This window comes from Salmo salar, chromosome ssa11, assembly GCF_905237065.1.
Source record: "Salmo salar chromosome ssa11, Ssal_v3.1, whole genome shotgun sequence".
NCBI classification, from domain to species: domain Eukaryota; kingdom Metazoa; phylum Chordata; class Actinopteri; order Salmoniformes; family Salmonidae; genus Salmo; species Salmo salar.
In genome coordinates this window covers 38,071,821-38,099,436 of record NC_059452.1, presented here as the reverse complement: position 1 = coordinate 38,099,436, position 27,616 = coordinate 38,071,821, and the positions used below count along the sequence as shown (strand labels likewise).

Here is a 27,616-nt window from a genome sequence, read left to right as displayed (position 1 = left end):
CCCATCATCAAGGCAGGGAATATGATTAGATAGATGGAGACTGCTTTTATCAGGCTCCACTGCTGATGCACTGATACACACAGCTGTAAATCTCTGGTCTAGACAGCACCATGCTGAAACCTAGTGGTGACTATTAAATGTGCACAGCCAAAGTTATATACTGTAGACTTTACCCCTCAAACATGATTAACCTTGAAATAACCTGAAAATAATCTAAGAACAGAAGTGATCATTTCAGTAACAAGACAGGAGACACTTTGTTTTGGTTATTTTCTGCCCTTTTTATTGGAAGGAAATGTGTTCTCTCAATTTGACTAGAAAAACAGGTCGATTCCATTTGTCCATCACCAGAGGTTCACAGGGCCAAACAGCTGAGTGTCAAATTAAGGGTTGAATTAAAAACTTTGTACAGTATTAGTCACCCAGCTTTAAAAAATAAAACGGTTAAAAAAACACCAAGAACAAAAAAACAAACACAGGTGTGTGTAGAGGGACCAACGATGGTTGGATATAAAGAATCTTCCAGACAAACTTCAGACGAGTCTGTTTGCCCTAAAAGGTTTGACGTAATGGGTTACATTCCTGTACAGAGTCCATCCCAAGTGTGTGTGTGTCTGAGTGAGTGTGTGTTCACCGGATCCTCTTCTGCTGGCGAGCGCGGTAGATGTCGTGAACGGGTGGGGCCACAGCGCCCTTGTCCTCTTCTTCATCAGAGTCTGCGTTGGGTCTCTTCAGTGACTTGGTCATGGCATGGTTCTCCATGGAGCCATTCCCTTCTCCGCTGGCATCAGGCTGCCTGCCTGTTATCAACTCTACTGCTGCATCTACAGCTGGGAGAGAGATATGTATCAACGTTATGTGTGCTATTCAGGCAAAGGAAAATCTAAAGGGAAGCTTGGTGATATGACAGTTTCAAAGCTACTTACTCTCTGGTAGTGTACATCTCCTGAAGCTCTCCATCAGTTCATCCACCTGCACAAAGGGCCCCTGCAGAAACACCACAACATCAGCACAACAACCACATGATGTCACCAACAGTGAGTGGTGGGGTGTTGGTACAGTGATGTCACCAACAGTGAGCGGTGGGGTGTTGGTACTGTGATGTCACCAACAGTGAGCGGTGGGGTGTTGGTACTGTGATGTCACCAACAGTGAGCGGTGGGGTGTTGGTACTGTGATGTCACCAACAGTGAGCGGTGGGGTGTTGGTACTGTAATGTCACCAACAGTGAGTGGTGGGGTGTTGGTACTGTGATGTCACCAACAGTGAGTGGTGGGGTGTTGGTACTGTGATGTCACCAACAGTGAGCGGTGGGGTGTTGGTACTGTGATGTCACCAACAGTGAGCGGTGGGGTGTTGGTACTGTGATGTCACCAACAGTGAGTGGTGGGGTGTTGGTACTGTGATGTCACCAACAGTGAGTGGTGGGGTGTTGGTACTGTAATGTCACCAACAGTGAGTGGTGGGGTGTTGGTACTGTGATGTCACCAACAGTGAGCGGTGGGGTGTTGGTACTGTGATGTCACCAACAGTGAGCGGTGGGGTGTTGGTACAGTGATGTCACCAACAGTGAGTGGTGGGGTGTTGGTACTGTGATGTCACCAACAGTGAGTGGTGGGGTGTTGGTACAGTGATGTCACCAACAGTGAGTGGTGGGGTGTTGGTACTGTAATGTCACCAACAGTGAGTGGTGGGGTGTTGGTACTGTAATGTCACCAACAGTGAGTGGTGGGGTGTTGGTACTGTGATGTCACCAACAGTGAGTGGTGGGGTGTTGGTACGGTGATGTCACCAACAGTGAGCGGTGGGGTGTTGGTACGGTGATGTCACCAACAGTGAGTGGTGGGGTGTTGGTACAGTGATGTCACCAACAGTGAGCGGTGGGGTGTTGGTACAGTGATGTCACCAACAGTGAGCGGTGGGGTGTTGGTACTGTGATGTCACCAACAGTGAGCGGTGGGGTGTTGGTACAGTGATGTCACCAACAGTGAGCGGTGGGGTGTTGGTACAGTGATGTCACCAACAGTGAGTGGTGGGGTGTTGGTACAGTGATGTCACCAACAGTGAGTGGTGGGGTGTTGGTACTGTGATGTCACCAACAGTGAGCGGTGGGGTGTTGGTACTGTGATGTCACCAACAGTGAGTGGTGGGGTGTTGGTACAGTGATGTCACCAACAGTGAGTGGTGGGGTGTTGGTACTGTAATGTCACCAACAGTGAGCGGTGGGGTGTTGGTACTGTAATGTCACCAACAGTGAGCAGTGGGGTGTTGGTACTGTGATGTCACCAACAGTGAGCGGTGGGGTGTTGGTACTGTGATGTCACCAACAGTGAGCGGTGGGGTGTTGGTACAGTGATGTCACCAACAGTGAGCGGTGGGGTGTTGGTACTGTGATGTCACCAACAGTGAGTGGTGGGGTGTTGGTACAGTGATGTCACCAACAGTGAGTGGTGGGGTGTTGGTACTGTAATGTCACCAACAGTGAGTGGTGGGGTGTTGGTACTGTAATGTCACCAACAGTGAGTGGTGGGGTGTTGGTACTGTGATGTCACCAACAGTGAGTGGTGGGGTGTTGGTACGGTGATGTCACCAACAGTGAGCGGTGGGGTGTTGGTACAGTGATGTCACCAACAGTGAGTGGTGGGGTGTTGGTACAGTGATGTCACCAACAGTGAGCGGTGGGGTGTTGGTACAGTGATGTCACCAACAGTGAGTGGTGGGGTGTTGGTACAGTGATGTCACCAACAGTGAGTGGTGGGGTGTTGGTACTGTGATGTCACCAACAGTGAGTGGTGGGGTGTTGGTACTGTGATGTCACCAACAGTGAGTGGTGGGGTGTTGGTACTGTAATGTCACCAACAGTGAGTGGTGGGGTGTTGGTACTGTAATGTCACCAACAGTGAGTGGTGGGGTGTTGGTACTGTGATGTCACCAACAGTGAGTGGTGGGGTGTTGGTACTGTGATGTCACCAACAGTGAGTGGTGGGGTGTTGGTACTGTGATGTCACCAACAGTGAGTGGTGGGGTGTTGGTACTGTGATGTCACCAACAGTGAGTGGTGGGGTGTTGGTACTGTAATGTCACCAACAGTGAGTGGTGGGGTGTTGGTACTGTAATGTCACCAACAGTGAGTGGTGGGGTGTTGGTACTGTAATGTCACCAACAGTGAGTGGTGGGGTGTTGGTACTGTAATGTCACCAACAGTGAGTGGTGGGGTGTTGGTACTGTAATGTCACCAACAGTGAGTGGTGGGGTGTTGGTACTGTAATGTCACCAACAGTGAGTGGTGGGGTGTTGGTACTGTAATGTCACCAACAGTGAGTGGTGGGGTGTTGGTACTGTAATGTCACCAACAGTGAGTGGTGGGGTGTTGGTACTGTAATGTCACCAACAGTGAGTGGTGGGGTGTTGGTACTGTAATGTCACCAACAGTGAGTGGTGGGGTGTTGGTACTGTGATGTCACCAACAGTGAGTGGTGGGGTGTTGGTACTGTGATGTCACCAACAGTGAGTGGTGGGGTGTTGGTACTGACCACGAAGCAGGTGGGTGGTGGCAGTAGCTTCATCAGGATGACTGCGGCCGGGGGGACCGGGAAAACCCCCCCTGGAACAGGGTGCAGTCCTGGAGCTGTGGGGCGAGACAAGAGCATGTGAGCGGAGCTGGAGTGGAGCATGCCCAAGTTGACTGGTGTGTGGAGCGAGATTCCCAAAGGCTGGAGCGTCGTAGGTAAGGTACCTATTAGCCAGGTGTCGTAGCTGGTAGGGGTAGAGGAGGGGGTAAGGTACCTATTAGCCAGGTGTTGTAGCTGGTAGGGGTAGAGGAGGGGGTAAGGTACCTATTAGCCAGGTGTCGTAGCTGGTAGGGGTAGAGGAGGGGGTAAGGTACCTATTAGCCAGGTGTTGTAGCTGGTAGGGGTAGAGGAGGGGGGTAAGGTACCTACTAGCCAGGTGTCGTAGCTGGTAGGGGTAGAGGAGGGGTAAGGTACCTATTAGCCAGGTGTCGTAGCTGGTAGGGGTAGAGGAGGGGGTAAGGTACCTATTAGCCAGGTGTCGTAGCTGGTAGGGGTAGAGGAGGGGGTAAGGTACCTATTAGCCAGGTGTTGTAGCTGGTAGGGGTAGAGGAGGGGGTAAGGTACCTATTAGCCAGGTGTCGTAGCTGGTAGGGGTAGAGGAGGGGGTAAGGTACCTATTAGCCAGGTGTCGTAGCTGGTAGGGGTAGAGGAGGGGGTAAGGTACCTATTAGCCAGGTGTCGTAGCTGGTAGGGATAGAGGAGGGGTAAGGTACCTACTAACCAGGTGTCGTAGCTGGTTAGATAGAGGAGGGGGTAAGGTATCTACTAGCCAGGTGTCGTAGCTGGTGGGGTAGAGGAGGGGGGTAAGGTACCTACTAGCCAGGTGTCGTAGCTGGTTAGATAGAGGAGGGGGGTAAGGTACCTACTAGCCAGGTGTCGTAGCTGGTAGGGGTAGAGGAGGGGGTAAGGTACCCTATTAGCCAGGTGTCGTAGCTGGTAGGGGTAGAGGAGGGGGTAAGGTACCTATTAGCCAGGTGTCGTAGCTGGTAGGGGTAGAGGAGGGGGTAAGGTACCTATTAGCCAGGTGTCGTAGCTGGTAGGGGTAGAGGAGGGGGTAAGGTACCTATTAGCCAGGTGTCGTAGCTGGTAGGGGTAGAGGAGGGGGTAAGGTACCTATTAGCCAGGTGTCGTAGCTGGTAGGGGTAGAGGAGGGGGGTAAGGTACCTACTAGCCAGGTGTCGTAGCTGGTAGGGGTAGAGGAGGGGGTAAGGTACCTACTAGCCAGGTGTCGTAGCTGGTGGGGTAGAGGAGGGGTAAGGTACCTACTAGCCAGGTGTCGTAGCTGGTGGGGTAGAGGAGGGGGGTAAGGTACCTACTAGCCAGGTGTCGTAGCTGGTGGGGTAGAGGAGGGGGTAAGGTACCTACTAGCCAGGTGTCGTAGCTGGTAGGGGTAGAGGAGGGGGTAAGGTACCTACTAGCCAGGTGTCGTAGCTGGTGGGATAGAGGAGGGGGTAAGGTACCTACTAGCCAGGTGTCGTAGCTGGTAGGGGTAGAGGAGGGGGTAAGGTACCTACTAGCCAGGTGTCGTAGCTGGTAGGGGTAGAGGGGGTAAGGTACCTACTAGCCAGGTGTCGTAGCTGGAAGGATAGAGGAGGGGGTAAGGTACCTACTAGCCAGGTGTCGTAGCTGGTGGGGTAGAGGAGGGGGTAAGGTACCTACTAGCCAGGTGTCGAAGCTGGTAGGGGTAGAGGAGGGGGTAAGGTACCTCTACTAGCCAGGTGTCGTAGCTGGTAGGGGTAGAGGAGGGGGTAAGGTACCTACTAGCCAGGTGTCGTAGCTGGTAGGGGTAGAGGAGGGGGTAAGGTACCTCTACTAGCCAGGTGTCGTAGCTGGTAGGGGTAGAGGAGGGGTAAGGTACCTACTAGCCAGGTGTCGTAGCTGGTAGGGGTAGAGGAGGGGGTAAGGTACCTATTAGCCAGGTGTCGTAGCTGGTAGGGATAGAGGAGGGGGTAAGGTACCTACTAGCCAGGTGTCGTAGCTGGTAGGGGTAGAGGAGGGGGTAAGGTACCTATTAGCCAGGTGTCGTAGCTGGTAGGGATAGAGGAGGGGGTAAGGTACCTACTAGCCAGGTGTCGTAGCTGGTAGGGGTAGAGGAGGGGGTAAGGTACCTACTAGCCAGGTGTCGTGGTGGGTAGGGGTAGAGGAGGGGGTAAGGTACCTACTAGCCAGGTGTCGTGGTGGGTAGGGGTAGAGGAGGGGGTAAGGTACCTACTAGCCAGGTGTTGTAGCTGGTAGGGGTAGAGGAGGGGGTAAGGTACCCCTACTAGCCAGGTGTCGTAGCTGGTAGGGTAGAGGAGGGGGTAAGGTACCCCTACTAGCCAGGTGTCGTAGCTGGTAGGGATAGAGGAGGGGGTAAGGTACCTACTAGCCAGGTGTCGTAGCTGGTAGGGGTAGAGGAGGGGGGTAAGGTACCTCTACTAGCCAGGTGTCGTAGCTGGTAGGGGTAGAGGAGGGGGGTAAGGTACCTACTAGCCAGGTGTCGTAGCTGGTAGGGATAGAGGAGGGGGTAAGGTATCTACTAGCCAGGTGTCGTAGCTGGTAGGGGTAGAGGAGGGGGGTAAGGTACCAACTAGCCAGGTGTCGTAGCTGGTAGGGTAGAGGAGGGGTAAGGTACCTACTAGCCAGGTGTCGTAGCTGGTAGGGGTAGAGGGGGGTAAGGTACCTACTAGCCAGGTGTCGTAGCTGGTAGGGATAGAGGAGGGGGTAAGGTACCTATTAGCCAGGTGTCGTAGCCGGTAGGGATAGAGGAGGGGGTAAGGTACCTACTAGCCAGGTGTCGTAGCTGGTAGGGGTAGAGGAGGGGGTAAGGTACCTACTAGCCAGGTGTCGTAGCTGGTTAGATAGAGGAGGGGGTAAGGTACCTACTAGCCAGGTGTCGTAGCTGGTAGGATAGAGGAGGGGGTAAGGTACCTACTAGCCAGGTGTCGTAGCTGGTAGGGCTAGAGGAGGGGGTAAGGTACCTACTAGCCAGGTGTCGTAGCTGGTAGGGTAGAGGAGGGGGTAAGGTACATACTAGCCAGGTGTCGTAGCTGGTAGGGGTAGAGGAGGGGGTAAGGTACCTACTAGCCAGGTGTCGTAGCTGGTAGGGATAGAGGAGGGGGTAAGGTACCTCTACTAGCCAGGTGTCGTGGTGGGTAGGGGTAGAGGAGGGGGTAACGTACCTACTAGCCAGGTGTTGTAGCTGGTAGGGATAGAGGAGGGGGTAAGGTACCTACTAGCCAGGTGTCGTAGCTGGTAGGGTAGAGGAGGGGGTAAGGTATCTACTAGCCAGGTGTCGTAGCTGGTAGGGGTAGAGGAGGGGGTAAGGTACCTACTAGCCAGGTGTCGTAGCTGGTAGGGTAGAGGAGGGGGGTAAGGTAACTACTAGCCAGGTGTCGTAGCTGGTAGGGATAGAGGAGGGGGTAAGGTACCTACTAGCCAGGTGTCGTAGCTGGTGGGATAGAGGAGGGGGTAAGGTACCTACTAGCCAGGTGTCGTGGTGGGTAGGGGTAGAGGAGGGGGTAAGGTACCTACTAGCCAGGTATCGTAGCTGGTAGGGGTAGAGGAGGGGGTAAGGTACCTACTAGCCAGGTGTCGTGGTTGGTAGGGGTAAAGGAGGGGTTAAGGTACCTACTAGCCAGGTGTCGTAGCTGGTAGGGGTAGAGGAGAGGGTAAGGTACCTACTAGCCAGGTGTCGTGTTTGGTAGGGGTAAAGGAGGGGTTAAGGTATCTACTAGCCAGGTGTTGTAGCTGGTAGGGGTAGAGGAGAGGGTAAGGTACCTACTAGCCAGGTGTCGTAGCTGGTAGGGTAGAGGAGGGGGTAAGGTACCTACTAGCCAGGTGTCGTAGCTGGTAGGGGTAGAGGAGGGGGTAAGGTACCTACTAGCCAGGTGTCGTGGTGGGTAGGGGTAGAGGAGGGGGTAAGGTACCTACTAGCCAGTTATCGTAGCTGGTAGGGGTAGAGGAGGGGGGTAAGGTACCTACTAGCCAGGTGTCGTAGCTGGTAGGGGTAGAGGAGGGGGTAAGGTACCTACTAGCCAGGTGTCGTGGTTGGTAGGGGTAAAGGAGGGGTTAAGGTACCTACTAGCCAGGTGTCGTAGCTGGTAGTGGTAGAGGAGAGGGTAAGGTACCTACTAGCCAGGTGTCGTAGCTGGTAGGGTAGAGGAGGGGGGTAAGGTACCTACTAGCCAGGTGTCGTAGCTGGTAGGGATAGAGGAGGGGGTAAGGTACCTACTAGCCAGGTGTCGTAGCTGGTAGGGGTAGAGGAGGGGGTAAGGTACCTACTAGCCAGGTGTCGTAGCTGGTAGGGATAGAGGAGGGGGTAAGGTACCTACTAGCCAGGTGTCGTAGCTGGTGGGATAGAGGAGGGGGTAAGGTACCTACTAGCCAGGTGTCGTAGCTGGTAGGGGTAGAGGAGGGGGTAAGGTACCTACTAGCCAGGTGTCGTAGCTGGTAGGGATAGAGGAGGGGGTAAGGTATCTACTAGCCAGGTGTTGTAGCTGGTAGGGATAGAGGAGGGGGTAAGGTATCTACTAGCCAGGTGTTGTAGCTGGTAGGGATAGAGGAGGGGGTAAGGTACCTACTAGCCAGGTGTCGTAGCTGGTAGGGATAGAGGAGGGGGTAAGGTACCTACTAGCCAGGTGTCGTAGCTGGTAGGGATAGAGGAGAGGGTAAGGTACCTACTAGCCAGGTGTCGTAGCTGGTAGGGATAGAGGAGAGGGTAAGGTACCTACTAGCCAGGTGTCGTAGCTGGTAGGGATAGAGGAGGGGGTAAGGTACATACTAGCCAGGTGTCGTAGCTGGTAGGGATAGAGGAGGGGGTAAGGTACCTACTAGCCAGGTGTCGTAGCTGGTAGGGATAGAGGAGGGGGTAAGGTACATACTAGCCAGGTGTTGTAGCTGGTAGGGATAGAGGAGGGGGTAAGGTACGTACGGGCCTGGTGTCGTGGTTGGTAGGGGATCATCTGGTTAGTGTCAGGTTTGGGGTACTCTGGTTTGCGGTCGGCTTCGTCCTTTTGCGTGGGAGCCGATGGAGTCACCACCGTCTCTGTCTGGAGCAACGCCGCCAGTTTGGCACGGGACACGTCCTGCACACACACACAGGTTAAAATCATAGAATTCTAAACAGATATCCTTTACCCTCACGTGATTGAAGAGTTGAACAAGAGAGAAACACACAAATGGTCCACTTGTTTTATATCGGCTGCTAGAATCCTGACTAGAACCAAAAAATATGATCATATTACTCCAGTGCTAGCCTCCCTACACTGGCTTCCTGTTAAGGCTAGGGCTGATTTCAAGGTTTTACTGCTAACCTACAAAGCATTACATGGGCTTGCTCCTACCCATCTTTCCGATTTGGTCCTGCCGTACATACCTACACGTACGCTACGGTCACAAGACGCGGGCCTCCTAATTGTTCCTAGAATTTCTAAGCAAACAGCTGGAGGCAGGGCTTTCTCCTATAGAGCTCCATTTTTATGGAATAGTCTGCCTACCCATGTGAGAGACGCAGACTCAGTCTCAACATTTAAGTCTTTACTGAAGACATCTCTTCAGTACATTTTACATTTTTTTTTTTTTTTTTACATTTACATTTTACATCTTCAGTAGGTCCTATGATTAAGTGTAGTCTGGCCCAGGGGTGTGAAGGTGAACGGAAAAGCTGGAGCAATGAACCGCCCTTGCTGTCTCTGCCTGGCCGGTTTCCCCTCTCTCTACTGGGATTCTCTGCCTCCACCCCTATTACGGGGGCTGAGTCACTGGCTTACTGGTGTTCTTCCATGCCGTCCATGGGAGGGGTGCGTCACTTGAGTGGGTTGAGTCACTGACGTGGTCTTCCTGTCTGGGTTGGCGCCCCCCCTTGGGCTGTGCCGTGGCGAAGATCTTTGTGGGCTATACTCGGCCTTGTCCCGGGATGGTATGTTGGTGGTTGAAGATATCCCTCTAGTGGTGTGGAGGCTGTGCTTTGGCAAAGTGGGTGGGGTTATATCCTACCTGTTTGGCCCTGTCCGGGGGTTTCATCGGACGGGGCCACATTGTCTCCTGACCCCTCCTGTCTCAGCCTCCAGTATTTTATGTGTCGGGGGGCTAGGGTCAGTCTGTCACATCTGTAGTATTTATCTTGTCTTTTCCGGTGTGAATGTAAATTCTCTCTCCGCCTGCCTGCCTGCCTGCCTGCCTGCCTGCCTGCCTGCCTGCCTGCCTGCCTGCAGCAGCTATGGAACCCTGACCTGTTCACCGGACGTGCTACCTGTCCCAGAACTGCTGTTTTCAACTCTCTAGAGACAGCAGGAGCGGTAGAGATACTCTCAAAGATCGGCTATGAAAAAGCCAACTGACACTTACTCGTGTTACTGACTTGTTGCACCCTCGACAACTACTATGATTATTATTATTTGACAATGCTGGTCATTTATGAACATTTGAACATCTAGGCCATGTGCTGTTATAATCTCCACCCGGCACAGCCAGAAGAGGACTGGCCACCCCTCATAGCCTGGTTCCTCTCTAGGTTTCTTCCTAGGTTTTGGCCTTTCTAGGGAGTTTTTCCTAGCCACTGTGCTTCTACACCTGCATTGCTTGCTGTTTGGGGTTTTAGGCTGGGTTTCTGTACAGCACTTTGAGATATCAACTGATGTAAGAAGGGCTATATAAATAAATTTGATTTGATATCCATAGATCTGTTTCTATTGAAGAGTCTTCAACAGGTGAAGAGGCCATAGCAGTCAGAATCATCTTTCTGTGTAAATGTAGCTGTAGAAATGACCAGTTGTACAGACCTTGTATCCGAGAGCTTTGAGCTCGCTGGCAGAGCAGGGGTACAGGTCCATGAACTTGTATCTGTCCACCAGCAGGGCTGTCTCCTTGCCTTCGTACTCGTCCTTGAAGGCCGTGAAACGCCTGCGCTCCACCTTCAGGATACTGGCCAGGTCCCCGATGTTACTCTCAAAGGCCAAGAAACGTGCCCAGATCTCACTGAGAGAGAGGTGTTGACAAACACACAGGCCCATTAGTAACACAACAACAGACAGATCTAATGTGGGTGTCCTATAGTAACACAACAACAGACAGATCTAATGTGGGTGTCCTATAATAACACAACAACAGACAGATCTAATGTGGGTGTCCTATAATAACACAACAACAGACAGATCTAATGTGGGTGTCCTATAATAACACAACAACAGACAGATCTAATGTGGGTGTTCTATAATAACACAACAACAGACAGATCTAATGTGGGTGTCCTATAATAACACAACAACAGACAGATCTAATGTGGGTGTCCTATAATAACACAACAACAGACAGATCTAATGTGGGTGTTCTATAATAACACAACAACAGACAGATCTAATGTGGGTGTCCTATAATAACACAACAACAGACAAATCTAATGTGGGTGTCCTATAATAACACAACAACAGACAGATCTAATGTGGGTGTTCTATAATAACACAACAACAGACAGATCTAATGTGGGTGTTCTATAATAACACAACAACAGACAGATCTAATGTGGGTGTCCTATAATAACACAACAACAGACAGATCTAATGTGGGTGTCCTATAATAACACAACAACAGACAGATCTAATGTGGGTGTCCTATAATAACACAACAACAGACAGATCTAATGTGGGTGTCCTATAATAACACAACAACAGACAGATCTAATGTGGGTGTTCTATAATAACACAACAACAGACAGATCTAATGTGGGTGTCCTATAATAACACAACAACAGACAGATCTAATGTGGGTGTCCTATAATAACACAACAACAGACAGATCTAATGTGGGTGTTCTATAATAACACAACAACAGACAGATCTAATGTGGGTGTCCTATAATAACACAACAACAGACAGATCTAATGTGGGTGTCCTATAATAACACAACAACAGACAGATCTAATGTGGGTGTCCTATAATAACACAACAACAGACAGATCTAATGTGGGTGTCCTATAATAACACAACAACAGACAGATCTAATGTGGGTGTTCTATAATAACACAACAACAGACAGATCTAATGTGGGTGTCCTATAATAACACAACAACAGACAGATCTAATGTGGGTGTCCTATAATAACACAACAACAGACAGATCTAATGTGGGTGTTCTATAATAACACAACAACAGACAGATCTAATGTGGGTGTTCTATAATAACACAACAACAGACAGATCTAATGTGGGTGTCCTATAATAACACAACAACAGACAGATCTAATGTGGGTGTCCTATAATAACACAACAACAGACAGATCTAATGTGGGTGTTCTATAATAACACAACAACAGACAGATCTAATGTGGGTGTTCTATAATAACACAACAACAGACAGACCTAATGTGGGTGTTCTATAATAACACAACAACAGACAGATCTAATGTGGGTGTTCTATAATAACACAACAACAGACAGATCTAATGTGGGTGTCCTATAATAACACAACAACAGACAGATCTAATGTGGGTGTTCTATAATAACACAACAACAGACAGATCTAATGTGGGTGTTCTATAATAACACAACAACAGACAGACCTAATGTGGGTGTTCTATAATAACACAACAACAGACAGATCTAATGTGGGTGTTCTATAATAACACAACAACAGACAGATCTAATGTGGGTGTTGTAGGAACATAATTCCTCATACCCAGACTTCTCTGGCGACAGGCTTCCCGAGGTGAGAACACGCTCAAACAGAACTCTGGTGTTGTTGTCCTCTGGAGGGCGGTAGAGAAAGAGGTGAGGCTTTCAAACTCATTAATCTACCTTTATGTTGCAGATAATGCCTCAGCATCTGTCTCCTAATTTACAGCTTAACACCCCATCTACACTGAAAAATATAAAATTAACATGTAAAGTGTTGGTCCCATGTTTCATCCCAGAAATGTTCCACACACACAAAAAGCTTATTTCTCCCAAATTTTGTGCAAATTTGTTAACATCTGTTAGTGAGCTTTTCTCCTTTGCCAAGAAAATCCATCCACCTGACAGGTGTGGCATATCAAGAACCTGATTAATAAAGGATCAGACCCTTTTTTTCAATTTTCTCCTAAAATGACGTACCCAAATCTAACTGCCTGTAGCTCAGGACCTGAAGCAAGGATATGCATATTCTTGATACCATTTGAAAGGAAACACTGAAGTTTGTGGAAATGTGAAATTAATGTAGGAGAATAACACACATTAGATCTGGTAAAAGATAATACAAAATAAAATAAAAACATGCTGTTAGAAGGCAAAAATATGAGAAAGTGAATAAGAGAAAGGCCAAAATATGACTTAGAAATCTAAGCGCAATATAGATTTTGGCCACTAGAGGCAGCAGTGTATGTGCAACGTTTAAGACTGATCCAATGAACCATTGTATTTCTGTTCAAAATGTTATATCAAGACTGCCCAAATGTGCCTAATTGGTTTATTAATACATTTAAGTTCATAACTGTGCACTCTGCTCAAACAATAACATGGTATTCTTTCACTGTAATAGCTACTGAAAATTGGACAGCGCAGTTAGATTATTTATTTTTTTAAGCTTTCTGCCAATATCACATATGTCTTTGTCCTGGGAAATGTTCTTGTTACTTACAACCTCATGCTAATCACATTAGCCTACGTTAGCTCAACCGTCCCGCGGGGGGGGGGACCAACACTGTAGGAGGTTTTAAATAGCATGATCATTACACAGGTGCATCTTGTGCCGGGGACAATAACAGGCCACTAAAATCTGCAGTTTTGTCACACAACACAATGCCACAGGTGTCTGAAGTTGAGGGGGCATTAAATTAGCATGCTGACTGCAGGAATGTCCATCAGAGCTGTTGCCAGAGAATTTAATGTTAAGTCACCTCCAATATCTTTTTAGAGAATTAGTAGTATGTCCAACAGGCCTCACAACCACAGACCATGTGTATGGCGTGGTGTGGGCGAGCGGTTTGCTGATGTCAACGTTGTGAACAGAGTGCCCCATGGTGGCGGTGGGGTTATGGTATGGGCAGGCATAAGCTACGGACAATGAACACAACTGAATTTTATCAATGGCAAAATTAACGCACAGATATAACGTGATGAAATCCTGGGACCCATTGTCGTGCCATTCATCCGCCGCCATCACCTCATATTTCAGCATGATAATGCACGGCCCCATTACGCAAGGATCTGTACACAATTCCTGAAAGCTAAAAATGTCCCAGTTCTTCCATGGCCTGCATATTCACCAGACATGTCACCCATTGAGCTTGTTTGGGATGTTCTGGATCGACGTGTACGACAGCGTGATCCAGTTCCCATGAATATCCAGCAACTTAGCTCAGCCATTGAAAAGGAGTGGGAGAACAGTTTACCGGCCACAATCAACAGCCTGATCAACCCTATGCGAAGGAGACTTGCTGCGCTGCATGAGGCAAATGGTGGTCACACCAGATACGGACTGGTTTTCTGATCCACGCCCCCACCTTTTTTTTTTAAGGGATCCGTGACCAGGAATGTCTGAAAATTGAAAATGCATATCTGTATTCCCAGTCATGTAAAAATCTATAGATTAGGGCCTAATGTATTTATTTAAATTGACTGATTTCCTTATATTAACTGTATCTCAGTAAAATCTTGGATGTTGGGTTTATATTTTTGTTCAGTATATACACGTCAATGAAATAAAGAAACACACACCAGGATCTATAGACCGCCTCTGCCTGGGTTTTATCTAGATTGACTATATGAGTAACTGATAGAGGATGTCACTGGGTCCATGTCATAGAGAGAATAGGATCAGCATGTTTAACAAATAGACTGATATTGGATCCCCTGTAGCCTTCAACACCATTGCTTAACAGCTATACAAATCTCAATGACTGTTGCCATGGCAGCTACCCGTGGTTGTGTTATTGTTACACAAGAGGGTGAATGACAAGTCTCAATAAATGAATCTGTCACTTGTCACTTACCATTAAGGTGTGAGAGGTAATCGATGTATGCAAGTATATACTCTGGAATGTCTCCATATTTCTTCAAGCCCAGTTCAAATATCTTAAAGGCCACTGATTTGTCCTGTGAGGGAAGGTAACGGAAGACCAGTCAAACATTGAGACACAGAATGTTTCCCCTTATATTCTCTTTGCACTGTTGGCATGGGTGTCAGGCTAAGGCCACAGAGACACAGGAACACAGATGAAATCATATATGCATTAATCAATTGTCAGTTTTTGTCCGTCAAACGCTATTTTCAAGTCAACTGTTTTCGGTTCTCCGTCATCCGTCGACTCCGTCCCATTGCCTCAATACCAAATTTTCAGACTAAATGTGTTTGTGGCCGTAGCCTATGTATACCCACCTTACTGCAGTAGTACTCCATCAGTGCTGCAGTCACATAGACGTGGTGACGCGTGCGCATGTCCTCCCGGGCCTTCTTAAAGATGATGCGGCCTGACTTGATGCCCTCGGCCCGCCGGCCAAACTTCATGTACTGGATGTAGACCAGCGTGGGGTCGATGTCCTCGATGGCCAGCAGACGGTTGTAGATGCTGTGGACCTTTTCATGCTTCAATCGACTCTGAAAAGAGGAGAGATGTGGGTTAGCTCATTCATCAATTAAATGCCTGTCAAACATTTCCTGGACCTCTATTCAACATTCATTTATACTGGTTCACACTCCACAACTTAACTCAACACGAGGATTGTTCTGGACTAATCCAATTAATTAATCTTAATAGGAATGAGACGAGACAAATGAATACGTCTGCAGTGAAAGATGCACTAATCATTTATGGATGACAGTCAATTATACATTTCCTTGGCAACCCTTGACATCTTCATATTATGACCTCATGTTTTGTTTTGGCAAGTGTTCCGTGACAGATGATTGGTGTTCGTGCAGCTCACCTCCTCGTAGTCAGCGAATGAAAAGTACAGCAGCATGTTCTTCTTCAGTAGAGTACCGATGGCGCGCTCGTAGATGTTAGCTGCTTCGTCACTGAACACCTTAGAGTTGTTCATGTCCTGAGGAGCGGAAGAAAGGGTTCAAGTCTGGCATTTAAAAACCATATAACAGTAAGGTCTAAAATAACAAACGTATCTTTTAAAACGGAGGAAACCCTGTTCCAATTAGGACACATTGTGCCATCAGTGGCCTCTCTTACCCCCTTCTCTGCCAGTAGTTTACTGGACTGGTCCAGATACTGGGCAGCCTCATACCACACGTCAGGGTGATGGCCCAGCACCAACAGACACTGCTCATAGGCAAACATCACTGCAACATGGAGCACAATTACAACGTTAGGGCTGCAATGCTAGCAAAACCTCTAGGCAACAATGGATTTCTATCAACTTTACTGTGCCTATAAAGTCTGATGGCATGCTATATCAAGTTCACACACACCACAAATATAGGAATCACTGTTCCCCCCCCACCACACACATACCACCACTAGATATAGGAATCACTGTCCCCCCCACCACACACACATACCACCACTAGCTATAGGAATCACTGTCCCCCCCACCACACACACATACCACCACTAGCTATAGGAATCACTGTCCCCCCCCACCACACACACACACACCACTAGATATAGGAATCACTGTCCCCCCCCACACCACCACTAGCTATAGGAATCACTGTTTCCCCACCACCACCACACACAATACCACCACTAGCTATAGGAATCACTGTCCCTCCCCACCACCACCACTAGCTATATGAATCACTGTTCCCCCACCACCACCACTAGCTATATGAATCAATGTTCCCCCCCACCACCACTAGCTATATGAATCACTGTTCCCCCCCCACCACCACTAGCTATATGAATCAATGTTCCCCCACCCCACCACCACTAGCTATATGAATCACTGTTCCCCCCCCCACCACCACTAGCTATATGAATCACTGTCCCCCCCCCACCACCACAACTAGCTTTATGAATCACTGTCCCCCCCCACCACCACAACTAGCTTTATGATTCACTGTTCCCCCCCCACCACAACTAGCTTTATGAATCACTGTTCCCCCCCACCACCACTACTATATGAATCACTGTTCCCCCCCACCACCACAACTAGCTTTATGATTCACTGTTCCCCCCCACCACCACAACTAGCTTTATGATTCACTGTTCCCCCCCACCACCACCAGCTATATGAATCACTGTTCCCCCCCACCACCACTAGCTATATGAATCACTGTTCCCCCCCCACCACCACCACTAGCTATATGAATCACTGTTCCCCCCCACCACCACCACTAGCTATATGAATCACTGTTCCCCCCCACCACCACCACTAGCTATATGAATCACTGTTCCCCCCACCACCACCACTAGCTATATGAATCACTGTTCCCCCCCCAACACCATTAGCTATATGAATCACTGTTCCCACCACACAAATACCACCACTAGCTATATGAATCACTGTTCCCCCCACCACCACTAGCTATATGAATCACTGTTCCCCCCCACCACCACTAGCTATATGAATCACTGTTCCCCTCCCACCACCACTAGCTATATGAATCACTGTTCCCCCCCCACCACCACTAGGTATATGAATCACTGTTCCCCACCCCACCACCACTAGCTATATGAATCACTGTTCCCCCCACCACCACCACTAGCTATATGAATCACTGTTCCCCCCCACCACCACCACTAGCTATATGAATCACTGTTCCCCCCACCACCACCACTAGCTATATGAATCACTGTTCCCCCCCACCACCACCACTAGCTATATGAATCACTGTTCCCCCCCACCACCACCACTAGCTATATGAATCACTGTTCCCCCCCACCACCACTAGCTATATGAATCACTGTTCCACACCCCACCACCACTAGCTATATGAATCACTGTTCCCCCCACCACCACCACTAGCTATATGAATCACTGTTCCCCCCACCACCACCACTAGCTATATGAATCACTGTTCCCCCCCACCACCACTAGCTATATGAATCACTGTTCCCCCCCCACCACCACTAGCTATATGAATCACTGTTCCCCCCCACCACCACCACTAGCTATATGAATCACTGTTCCCCCCCCAACACCACTAGCTATATGAATCACTGTTCCCACCACACAAATACCACCACTAGCTATATGAATCACTGTTCCCCCCCACCACCACTAGCTATATGAATCACTGTTCACCCCACCATCACCACTAGCTATATGAATCACTGTTCACCCCACCACCACCACTAGCTATATGAATCACTGTTCCCCCCACCACCACTAGCTATATGAATCACTGTTCCACACCCCACCACCACTAGCTATATGAATCACTGTTCCACACCCCACCACCACTAGCTATATGAATCACTGTTCCACACCCCCACCACCACTAGCTATATGAATCACTGTTCCCCCCACCACCACCACTAGCTATATGAATCACTGTTCCCCCCCCACCACCACTAGCTATATGAATCACTGTTCCCCCCCACCACCACTAGCTATATGAATCACTGTTCCCCCCACCACCACCACTAGCTATATGAATCACTGTTCCCCCCACCACCACCACTAGCTATATGAATCACTGTTCCCCCCCCACCACCACTAGCTATATGAATCACTGTTCCACACCCCACCACCACTAGCTATATGAATCACTGTTCCCCCCCACCACCACCACTAGCTATATGAATCACTGTTCCCCCCACCACCACCACTAGCTATATGAATCACTGTTCCCCCCCACCACCACTAGCTATATGAATCACTGTTCCCCCCCACCACCACTAGCTATATGAATCACTGTTCCCCCCCACCACCACCACTAGCTATATGAATCACTGTTCCCCCCCAACACCACTAGCTTTATGAATCACTGTTCCCACCACACAAATACCACCACTAGCTATATGAATCACTGTTCCCCCCACCACCACTAGCTATATGAATCACTGTTCACCCCACCATCACCACTAGCTATATGAATCACTGTTCAACCCCACCATCACCACTAGCTATATGAATCACTGTTCCCCCCCACCACCACTAGCTATATGAATCACTGTTCCACACCCCACCACCACTAGCTATATGAATCACTGTTCCACACCCCACCACCACTAGCTATATGAATCACTGTTCCACCCCCCACCACCACTAGCTATATGAATCACTGTTCCCCCCCACCACCACCACTAGCTATATGAATCACTGTTCCCCCCCCACCACCACTAGCTATATGAATCACTGTTCCCCCCCCACCACCACTAGCTATATGAATCACTGCTCCCCCCACCACCACCACTAGCTATATGAATCACTGTTCCCCCCACCACCACTAGCTTTATGAATCACGGTTCCCCCCAAAATACCTCTCTTAGTGATGAGTGTCTGGTCTTCTGTGCGGAGCGGGTTGCTCTTCTCCCATTGGATGTACTTCTTCCACATCTCCACCTGCACCGCCTCCTGGGGGGAGTTCTGGGGTGGCACCGAGGGGGCGTTCCTATCCAGACCCTTCATCACAGTCTCATATTCCTGAAGAGACAGTTTTACATCAGCTCACAATCATTAAATCCTTTACCAGACAGTATACATCCGTTTACCTCATCATAGTGTGTTTGTGTGTGAGTACCTTACCTTCGCCACTCTCCTAGCGTTCATGTAGTCTCTGCTGCGGTCCTCAATCATCTTCTTGGCCAGATGTACGTTGATGCCCTGTTTGTACAACACCAGGCTACTTAGCACCACTGACGGATGAGATCAATGGCACACGAAAGCAATGTTCTGCTACCCCTCATGTGGTTCCTTATTCAGCCCTCCATAGGGGTCATAGGTCATTGGTCTTACCTCCTCATACTTGCTGTAGTCTCTCCAGAGCTGCTCGATGTTGATCATGGGGTTCACACAGCCCCTCTGGTAGACCCTGCGCACCGCCGTGATTCGCTGGTTTTCAGCGTACGAACCAACCGCCTCACTGGAAGGACACAAGACTAGGGAATTAGGGACTTGAAGTACTTTTTAATGAACGAAAACAACAACAAAGTATTGTGTTAAGAGCAGTACTTACACTCCTTTGAGGAAGTTGATGTAGTCCACCCATATCTGAGGGGAGAGCAGAAGAATTAGAGATCGTGGCTTGGAAACCCATTTCAGATTGCATTTTTTTTTAACAAACTTGTTTTAACATTTAATTGCCAATATGCTTTGATTTACCTGGTAGGACATGATCTCCATGCCGATTTTATCCAGCGCAAAGTCATACGCCTGCGCCATCTTCTCTCTGGTGATGGTCAAGCAGGGCTGGGTTAGGACTTGTGTTACATCACAATATCAAGACATGCACTGGGAACATTTGTCAAAATAGGGTGTTGTGTTATCACTGTGAAATGCATTGCTGAATGGTTAAGATTGTGTGTGAGCACACGAAGAGCCCGTCCCCCTCCAATTCCTTTCCTGGGTAACAGGTGAACCTACTTGTAGCTGGGTAGCTTTCCTTTGGTCTCTCGGACGTATGAAAGGTAGCATTTCCACAGGTCGATGTGCAGCACTTTCATCAGACATCTCTGAAACAACTACAGTAGGAGGGAAGGGCCTTTTTTCAGTTTCATGTATTCAAAAACATATTGGTCTACTGAAAATTAACGCTTCAGACAAGTGTGCACTCAATCATTCCCCACTGTCATACTGAGAAATAGATACGCAGGGTGATTTGTAGTGTGTGTTTCCGTGTAAAAGGGGAAGTAGGGGATTCCCTCTAGGGAGGGCTGCCTAATAGAAAGTGACCTAATGCCTACCCCAGCAGAACCAGTGGAACAGAGCTCACTGACAGGCAGCAGCCACACTGTACCACAGCTGGAGATAAACAGCAGTGTACACAAGGGCTTTGCAACGCGCTGCTGCTATAAAAGACTGAACCCTCCTTGGTGAAAATGAGAGAGAACTGTTTTTCCTTTCAGTTTCAGGGGATGGTTAACAGACAGTACCAACATAGTAAAAACATCCGCACCAGACAGAAAAGTTTGAGCTGATAAGTGTTTAGTGTTGTCTGTGGGTTATCAATACATGTTCTGTGACTTAAACAAGTGGCAATAAACAATGATTTTCTACTCTTCTGAATTGTAGATTTACTGTTGTACTGCAGTAAAGCATGCAGCTACATTTTATGGGTTTGGCTTGATCCTTGATATATTACAGTGGTGACTTAAATGGCTTCTTCAGTTGTTAAGGGCAACACTGGATGAGTCAGAACCATGTTGGTTTCCATCAAGTGACAGAGAGGTGAAACCTCCCTTAGAATCAACCAACCATGGCAGTCTCAGTCCCCTGTAAGGCCAATGGGAGGGGACTTTGGTATGATTGGCACTCACCTTTTCTACCTTGTCATAGTTTTTTGCCTTGATCTGTGGACAGAGTGTAAATGAAGTGTTAATTCAACAGGCAGGTGTTTCCATTGTATATATGGACAAACAGGCATGCATGCAAACTCCCTCTGACACACACACACACAATCCCTTTCAGATCAACAAAGTGAATTTCACACAAGAAAGACCATTTCAAGATATATTTTGTAAGATATGGGGTTTATTCTCATTGTACATCATGGACCATACACGAGTCACATGATCAAGCAGTTGCAAAAAAATGGGTTTTGATGTCTAGACATTGTTCCATGGGGTAAAGATAAAGATAGGAGCTGTAAAGGAATTAAAGAACACGTTTTCCCATCTGTGAATACCCACCCTTCCCAATAAACTGTAGCCTTAGAAAAATAAGCCCAATACAACTAGAAAAAGGACATTTTCATCAGCATATAAAAAGCAGCTAAGCATAATGAGAAACATCAATCTTTACTGGAGCTACCGGTTGGCCTGGCCCTGACAAAAGGCCTGTGTGGCAGGCACAGGACTCCCAAAGCAGCAGCCTAGCTGCATGTCCTGTACTGTAGGCCTTTTGTTGTTGCAATTGCAAGGCTAGTAGCTCCTAAAAATTTGACGACAAAACACACAGTAACAAGAAACATTCAGGTGTTTGAATGGGAGAATACATTTGAACTTGGAATGAATCCTGCCTCGATAATCCTCCATCTGCTTCTTTCCCTCATTGATTCTAAGAGCAATACAGCGGAATGTCACTAAGCCCACAGGTTGGCTTTCATCTTATTGTTGTGCAAGCCACTTAACACAATCACTGATTAGAGGGGCTATCAAATAATGCGTCAACATTAAACATTGCCTAGGCCTCGGAGTGTATAGCTTGAATATAAGTACTTTTTCAGGAATAACAATACTCAGCACAAGAAAATAACTAATTCAATATGTATACATCTAGAGGTGGGAAGTATCATTGCAAGATTACAATGAATCATTTCACATTTGTTCAACAAGTCAGATCCTAAAGAGAACTAGGCCTATGTCAAATGTGGCCTATGGAATTGTAGTGTTAGACATGAAAAAGAACACTAGTTTTACACAGACAACATGAAACAAGATGGGTAATAAACAATGATTTATTGAAGTAAATCACTAGATAAATCAACTTAAAAATAATACACAGAAGAGTTAACCCCAGCCTTGACAGCTGCAGGCATAGAGAAGTACATCCCGTGACATAGCTTTAGGTAGGCTAGATAGATAAAATCTCACCTCGAGGGCAGACACGCACACAATCTGTAGCCAGCATACATTGTCATTGTATGAATCTACAGCAGCCCATGGCTTTAGCACTCAATACCAATAGTTTCAGCCTCTCACTCAAAGTTGTTATCCCAGCTACAACATGAGAACCAGACTCCAAAGACACTAGAAGAGAGACAAAGTCCACTAAAGCACATTGTTACATTTCGGTGCAGGCAAACCAGTCGAGTGGGGAATTAAATATTAATCAATCCATCCAATTGTCTGAAATTGTTTAAATCTCAACCAAATAAAATACATTATATTAGTAATATGGGCTTTTATCAGGAAGTCACAACAATCCAGGCTACTTGAAAGACCCAGGCTTAAAAACCCAAGAGCAAGCCCATCAACACAGAAATACTTCCTTAGGCAAATGTTCAACATATCCATAAAAATAGCTTCCACAACATTCAAAACTATTCCAGTTCTTCAACTACCATCAGTTCTCTATCAAATAAGCATTCACATTACAAGCACATCACTAGAACTACGACCTAACTCGCACTCGGCAGCCAACCCAAAAAAAACATCAACTCGGAAGGTAACAGGCACAATTTATATGTGGCATAATCAAGAGCACCAGGCCTAATGCATTCTTTAAAATGGGATTAGGTATGGGAATGGTTATGGGGAAAGGAGGTGGTTGTGAACTGGACTGCAGTAACCATCAACACCATAAAGAAAAAGATGCAATGAGTCACAGTACAGAATTCTGGTCATTTGTTTTATTAAACAGTATGCAATTTAAAAATCACTTTCTCAACAAACCGCAGGGTACAGTCAAATTGAGTACAACGCAACTTATGCATTTCCTTATGCTTGTGCATGCACAGATCAACCACTTGAGTTCACCTAGGTGACAGAAACTGTATTCAAACCAAGACAAAAACCACAAAGCAAGTGAGAAATGTGCCACAAAAGGTCAAATCTGACCCAGAACCAAGACAATGGTCCCCTAAGCTGCACCTGAACATAGGAGTCCTGCGATGTGTGAATTTACAAGTAAAACACCTGATTTCCCAATACTGGATTGTTCCTGTATAACTCTTTCACAAGCACACGTTATTTTCTTAAACGGTTAGTGAACGTATGATTCATTTTCTACACATTAGATCCAAACTAGAATGTTGATGTTACAGCAGTAAAGAAAAAGGTTACAACTACCATGTTATTTGACAGGTTGCAGTTAAGCTCAAAACAACCAAAGCTTAACAAAATGTATTTATTTCCAGGTTGCTCATGATGCTGAGGCAAATGAAACGGGGATAAAAAGACTACGGCGAGCTGGATTTGACTGCAGTCTAGATATAAATCAAAGGCTATCCAAACTGGAAGGGAAAAAAACAATTGAATAGTTTTAATGCAAATGACCAACTTTTAACTATGGTGCATATCTATAAACAAATGAAGTCAACGGGTGGTTGAACTTTTACAGAATGACCTACAGGCTGTGCTAAACGGTGTTGAATGAGGCCATTCTAACTAGGGTAGCAGTGTAAAGAATGGGAGAGCTTCTAGACTAAATAACAATGTGCCCAACTCCTCATGGATGTGCACGGTGCAAATACTCCAGGGTCAAGTCTGATTGTATTCCAGTCACAATACACCAACAAATAAGGTGACGTCTGAACATTAGAGACTATTAGCCGATCTGGTATCAATCAACCCTCAGACAAGGGGTGTCCAATCCCAGTCTTGTAGGGCAGCAGTATGTGCAGGCTTTTCCCCTCTAGTCCAGAAACACAATTAACAGGAGGAAAAAACCCTTTACCCAGATTCAACATGGAATCAGGTGTATTTGCACTGGAACAAAAGCCTACATACTGCCAGACCTAGATGGGACACCATGTACAAGTCAATTCCTGTAGATGTGAAAGGAAGCTGTGGGTGTAAGAAGGGGGCTCCGTGAAGCATTACCCGTTTACATACTCCCACTCAATCCCTTCAATCCTACAGGAAGTGAGACATGGGCTTGATTTTAAACTGGGCACATGAGTTGGTCTCCTCCCCAGACTTCTGTTCACCTGCTGTGGACAGCCCAGAGCCCAGATGACTAGCTCGGATCAGAGCTGTGTGTAGTGGGCATCAATTAATGAGGCTAGGTCAGTCATGCTTTTAACTCACACATACTTACCCTTTATCCCCCTAAATAAGTGGATTACAAGCATCCATTTGTATGTCTAAAACTAATGGCATACTAATGAAATGGAGCTTAAGGCTAATCTAAGATGTAGGCAATATGGCGTGATAAGGGTGGGGGGCAGGAATGGGAGCAGGTACCATCTACAAAAACCCAATAGATTTTGTAATTTGGGTGAACTATCCTTTTAAAAAGACATATTGGAGTAATGTGGATTCTTTGCTGGGTCAAAACCAGGGATCTACAATACTACAGCTTTCGTAGTAAACATAGGTCGCTTGTTGGGTGGTAGGGTAGCATAACTGTGCTGGAAAAAATGTTAAGTTGGACACAACATTCACTCATACGGTTTATGATCAAAAACAAAAATGACCTCAAAGAAATGACACAGGAGGCAATAAATAGACACGACAAGTGAATAAAAGGCTAAAGCACTCCAATACCATTAAAACGTTTTAATGCTGTTGCAGATCAAACATGCAACAAATGCACTTAACCCCATTTAAAGACTACTACTGAGAAACATACAGTCTGCGTCCTGAAAAATAAATGGTTAAGATATTAACCTAAACCCCTCGTACTTTTTAAAAATACCATTGAGATGAAGAGGACCTATTTGTTGTGTGAAAGTCACATTGTTGATCCTGTTAGGATATGCACGCTCATGCACACATGTAGTTGTGAGAAATTGATAAAATATTAACCTCCGCTTCAATGAATAGTTTCCAGAATCTGCCCGAGCTTGGGAACTGGGCCACAAGTCGTTCATACGTCTTCCTTGCTTTGTCTATTGGTTGGTTCTAAAAGGGCAGAATGCATTTACATGTACACTTGTTGACAAACAAGTTGAAACAGTCCTATATGACACATTTGTAATTGTTCTGTTAGATCCCCACCCACCACCCTCTTGATCCCCACCCTCTCCCTCCCTTGACCCAATCGATTACCCCAGGTAAGAGGAATGCAACCCTGAGTCACTAAACCTGTGCTTCTCGAATCAGAATGCTCCATGCGTCAAGGTCATATGGGTTTTCTTCCAACTTCTTCTCTGCTTTCTTAACCTTCTCTGGGATATACTCAGCTGCCTGCAAGACATAAAAATATGATTGGGGTTACAGACATGCATACACTGCAACAAGAGGTGGCTTGGGAAAACAAATCAATCAGGGTGCCAATATTATAACCAATTTTAAGAGTACATTTTAGAAGATCTCGTTTATAATAGACCTACTACACTTATTTCCAGTTTGGACTACTTTATTTAGCCACATAAGAAACCGAGTAGGCCAACGGCAGACACGATGCAATGCTTGCTTGTTTACATGGTTAGCTAGTTGACTACCAAGGTAGTTCGCTAATCATGTAAACATGTTACACAATTGCACAACTTCTAACACAGATCGCTTATGGAGTAAACGGTGCGCTCAACTGTTTAAATGCACATTGCTGCATACGCTTTGGCTAGTTAGCGTAACAAAAAAGCGCGGCCCAACTGCAACAGTAATGTTACCTAGGTTGCTAACTTCAGCTAGCACGCGATTTAATATTAACTAGTATTTATTCTCAGCAACAGGCCAAACGCTAACTAGTCGTGTTAGCATGACGTTCAGACCATATTAGGTCGTTTTATCTATACAAACTAGCTGACGTTAGTTGGTCGACTGACATTCATTCTGACAAATCATTGGCAGGTTACCTAGCTAGTACGTAATTAGCTTAGCCGCAGGTCTCTCAAAAAGGCAACGTAATTAAGTAGTTAACTATTTTCCCTAAAATATTGTCAATAATGTGTGGTAGCTATGTAGAAAGCGCATCAAATCCATATATTCTAGATTAAACGGTATCTAGAGTGTAGGCCTAGCTAGCTAACGTCAGTGAACCACCATGCAACACGAGTGAAATTGTAACGTAGCTAACTAGCAACCGTTCGCTACAAACAACTGAAATGCTCTACCTGGTCGGCGGTTGCTTCCGTGGACATTACTGGTTACGTTTAGTGTACCTATATTACAAATGTCAACAGTATTTAAACATAGAAATATTCAATTAAAAACAGCTATATCGCATGACTGCACGACAACTCTAGTAGCTATGAACACAGTCTGCCCACTGCTGTGACTGGCCGTTTTCTCAAAATGGCGTGGCTGAATGCTCACTTCCTTATGTTCTGGAGGATGTAACCCCTACAGACAAAAAAAATCACATTTGAGGTTGCTCTGTACAGCATTTGAATGTTTAATATATATGTATGGATGAGACCAATATGTAGAGTACAAAAAAACAATTGAATTAACACCTTTTAATCACTAATGTAATATCGTTCATAGGATATATGGGTCATTGAATTAACACATTTGAATCACGAATGTGATTATTCTCTTTGATAGCTATGACAAAAACAGTACAGTATGAAGATAGGCTAAAACTGCTTCTCCAATAGAAATCCCCGATCACATTTGTCATGTCATAGCGACGTTGACTAGCAAAGACGTCAAATCAAAGGCATTCCTTCGATATAAAGTTGTTTTTCGACGAAAATTAAAACGTGTCAGTTTGTCACTTTCACGAGTTTTGAGTAATAACATGTTCAACCACTCAAAACATTGGTTCGATTCTTGATTGTACCTTTATATTTTGAGAAAATTAACAACTAAGGAATCATTTTTCACTTTTCTCATTGACTTCTCAAACCGCAAACTCCAGCCTGGTCTGTTTGGTCTGTTTTGCAAGCGTTCCCGGAAGTCTCGCGATGCGCTTCTAGGTTTAGAAACTCCGTGGCTATGACGTCTGGATCCGAAAATTGTCTGCAGAGCTTGTTGTTGTAATGTATTTATAATATAAAATAAACATGAGCTGATGCACACCCAGAATAATAGTTTGTGTGGAGGTGCTGACTAACGGCGAATAAACTATGAACTATCAAAATAAAGAAAGTCGCACATTCCATGTATAATATCCCAGCAATTTAATGGGTATTTCAGGCACATTGATGCCGAAACGTTGGTAAATACCCATTAAATTGCTGGGAGATTATACATGGAGTGTGCGACTTTCTTTATTTTGATAGTTTATAGTTTATTCGCCGTTAGTCAGCACCTCCACACAAACTATTATTCTGGGTGTGCGTCAGCTCATGTTTTTTTAATGTAATATATTTTTAAGACAGCAGAGGGGGACAGAATGCAAATCAACACTATGACTAAATAAACAGACCCTATCAACCGAGCCCAGAGCTCATCATCATCCGTACACGTTCTGCTGTAATAGT

The 27,616-nt window shown here is 46.6% G+C and overlaps 1 protein-coding gene across 1 annotated transcript; it reads right to left on the bottom strand.

Moving 5' to 3' along the window:
* Positions 1-260: 260 nt before the first annotated feature.
* cstf3 (cleavage stimulation factor, 3' pre-RNA, subunit 3) lies at positions 261-26,464 on the bottom strand. The gene is given in 20 exon segments (NM_001173648.1): positions 261-830; positions 927-987; positions 3,534-3,628; positions 8,485-8,638; positions 10,334-10,529; positions 12,224-12,293; positions 14,517-14,619; positions 14,903-15,121; positions 15,451-15,567; positions 15,708-15,817; positions 18,906-19,068; positions 19,171-19,248; positions 19,381-19,507; positions 19,601-19,635; positions 19,747-19,813; positions 20,008-20,105; positions 20,901-20,933; positions 25,053-25,148; positions 25,332-25,433; positions 26,303-26,464. Coding segments are annotated over 20 exon segments (2,151 nt in total). The 5' UTR covers positions 26,330-26,464; the 3' UTR covers positions 261-630.
* Positions 26,465-27,616: the final 1,152 nt, after the last annotated feature.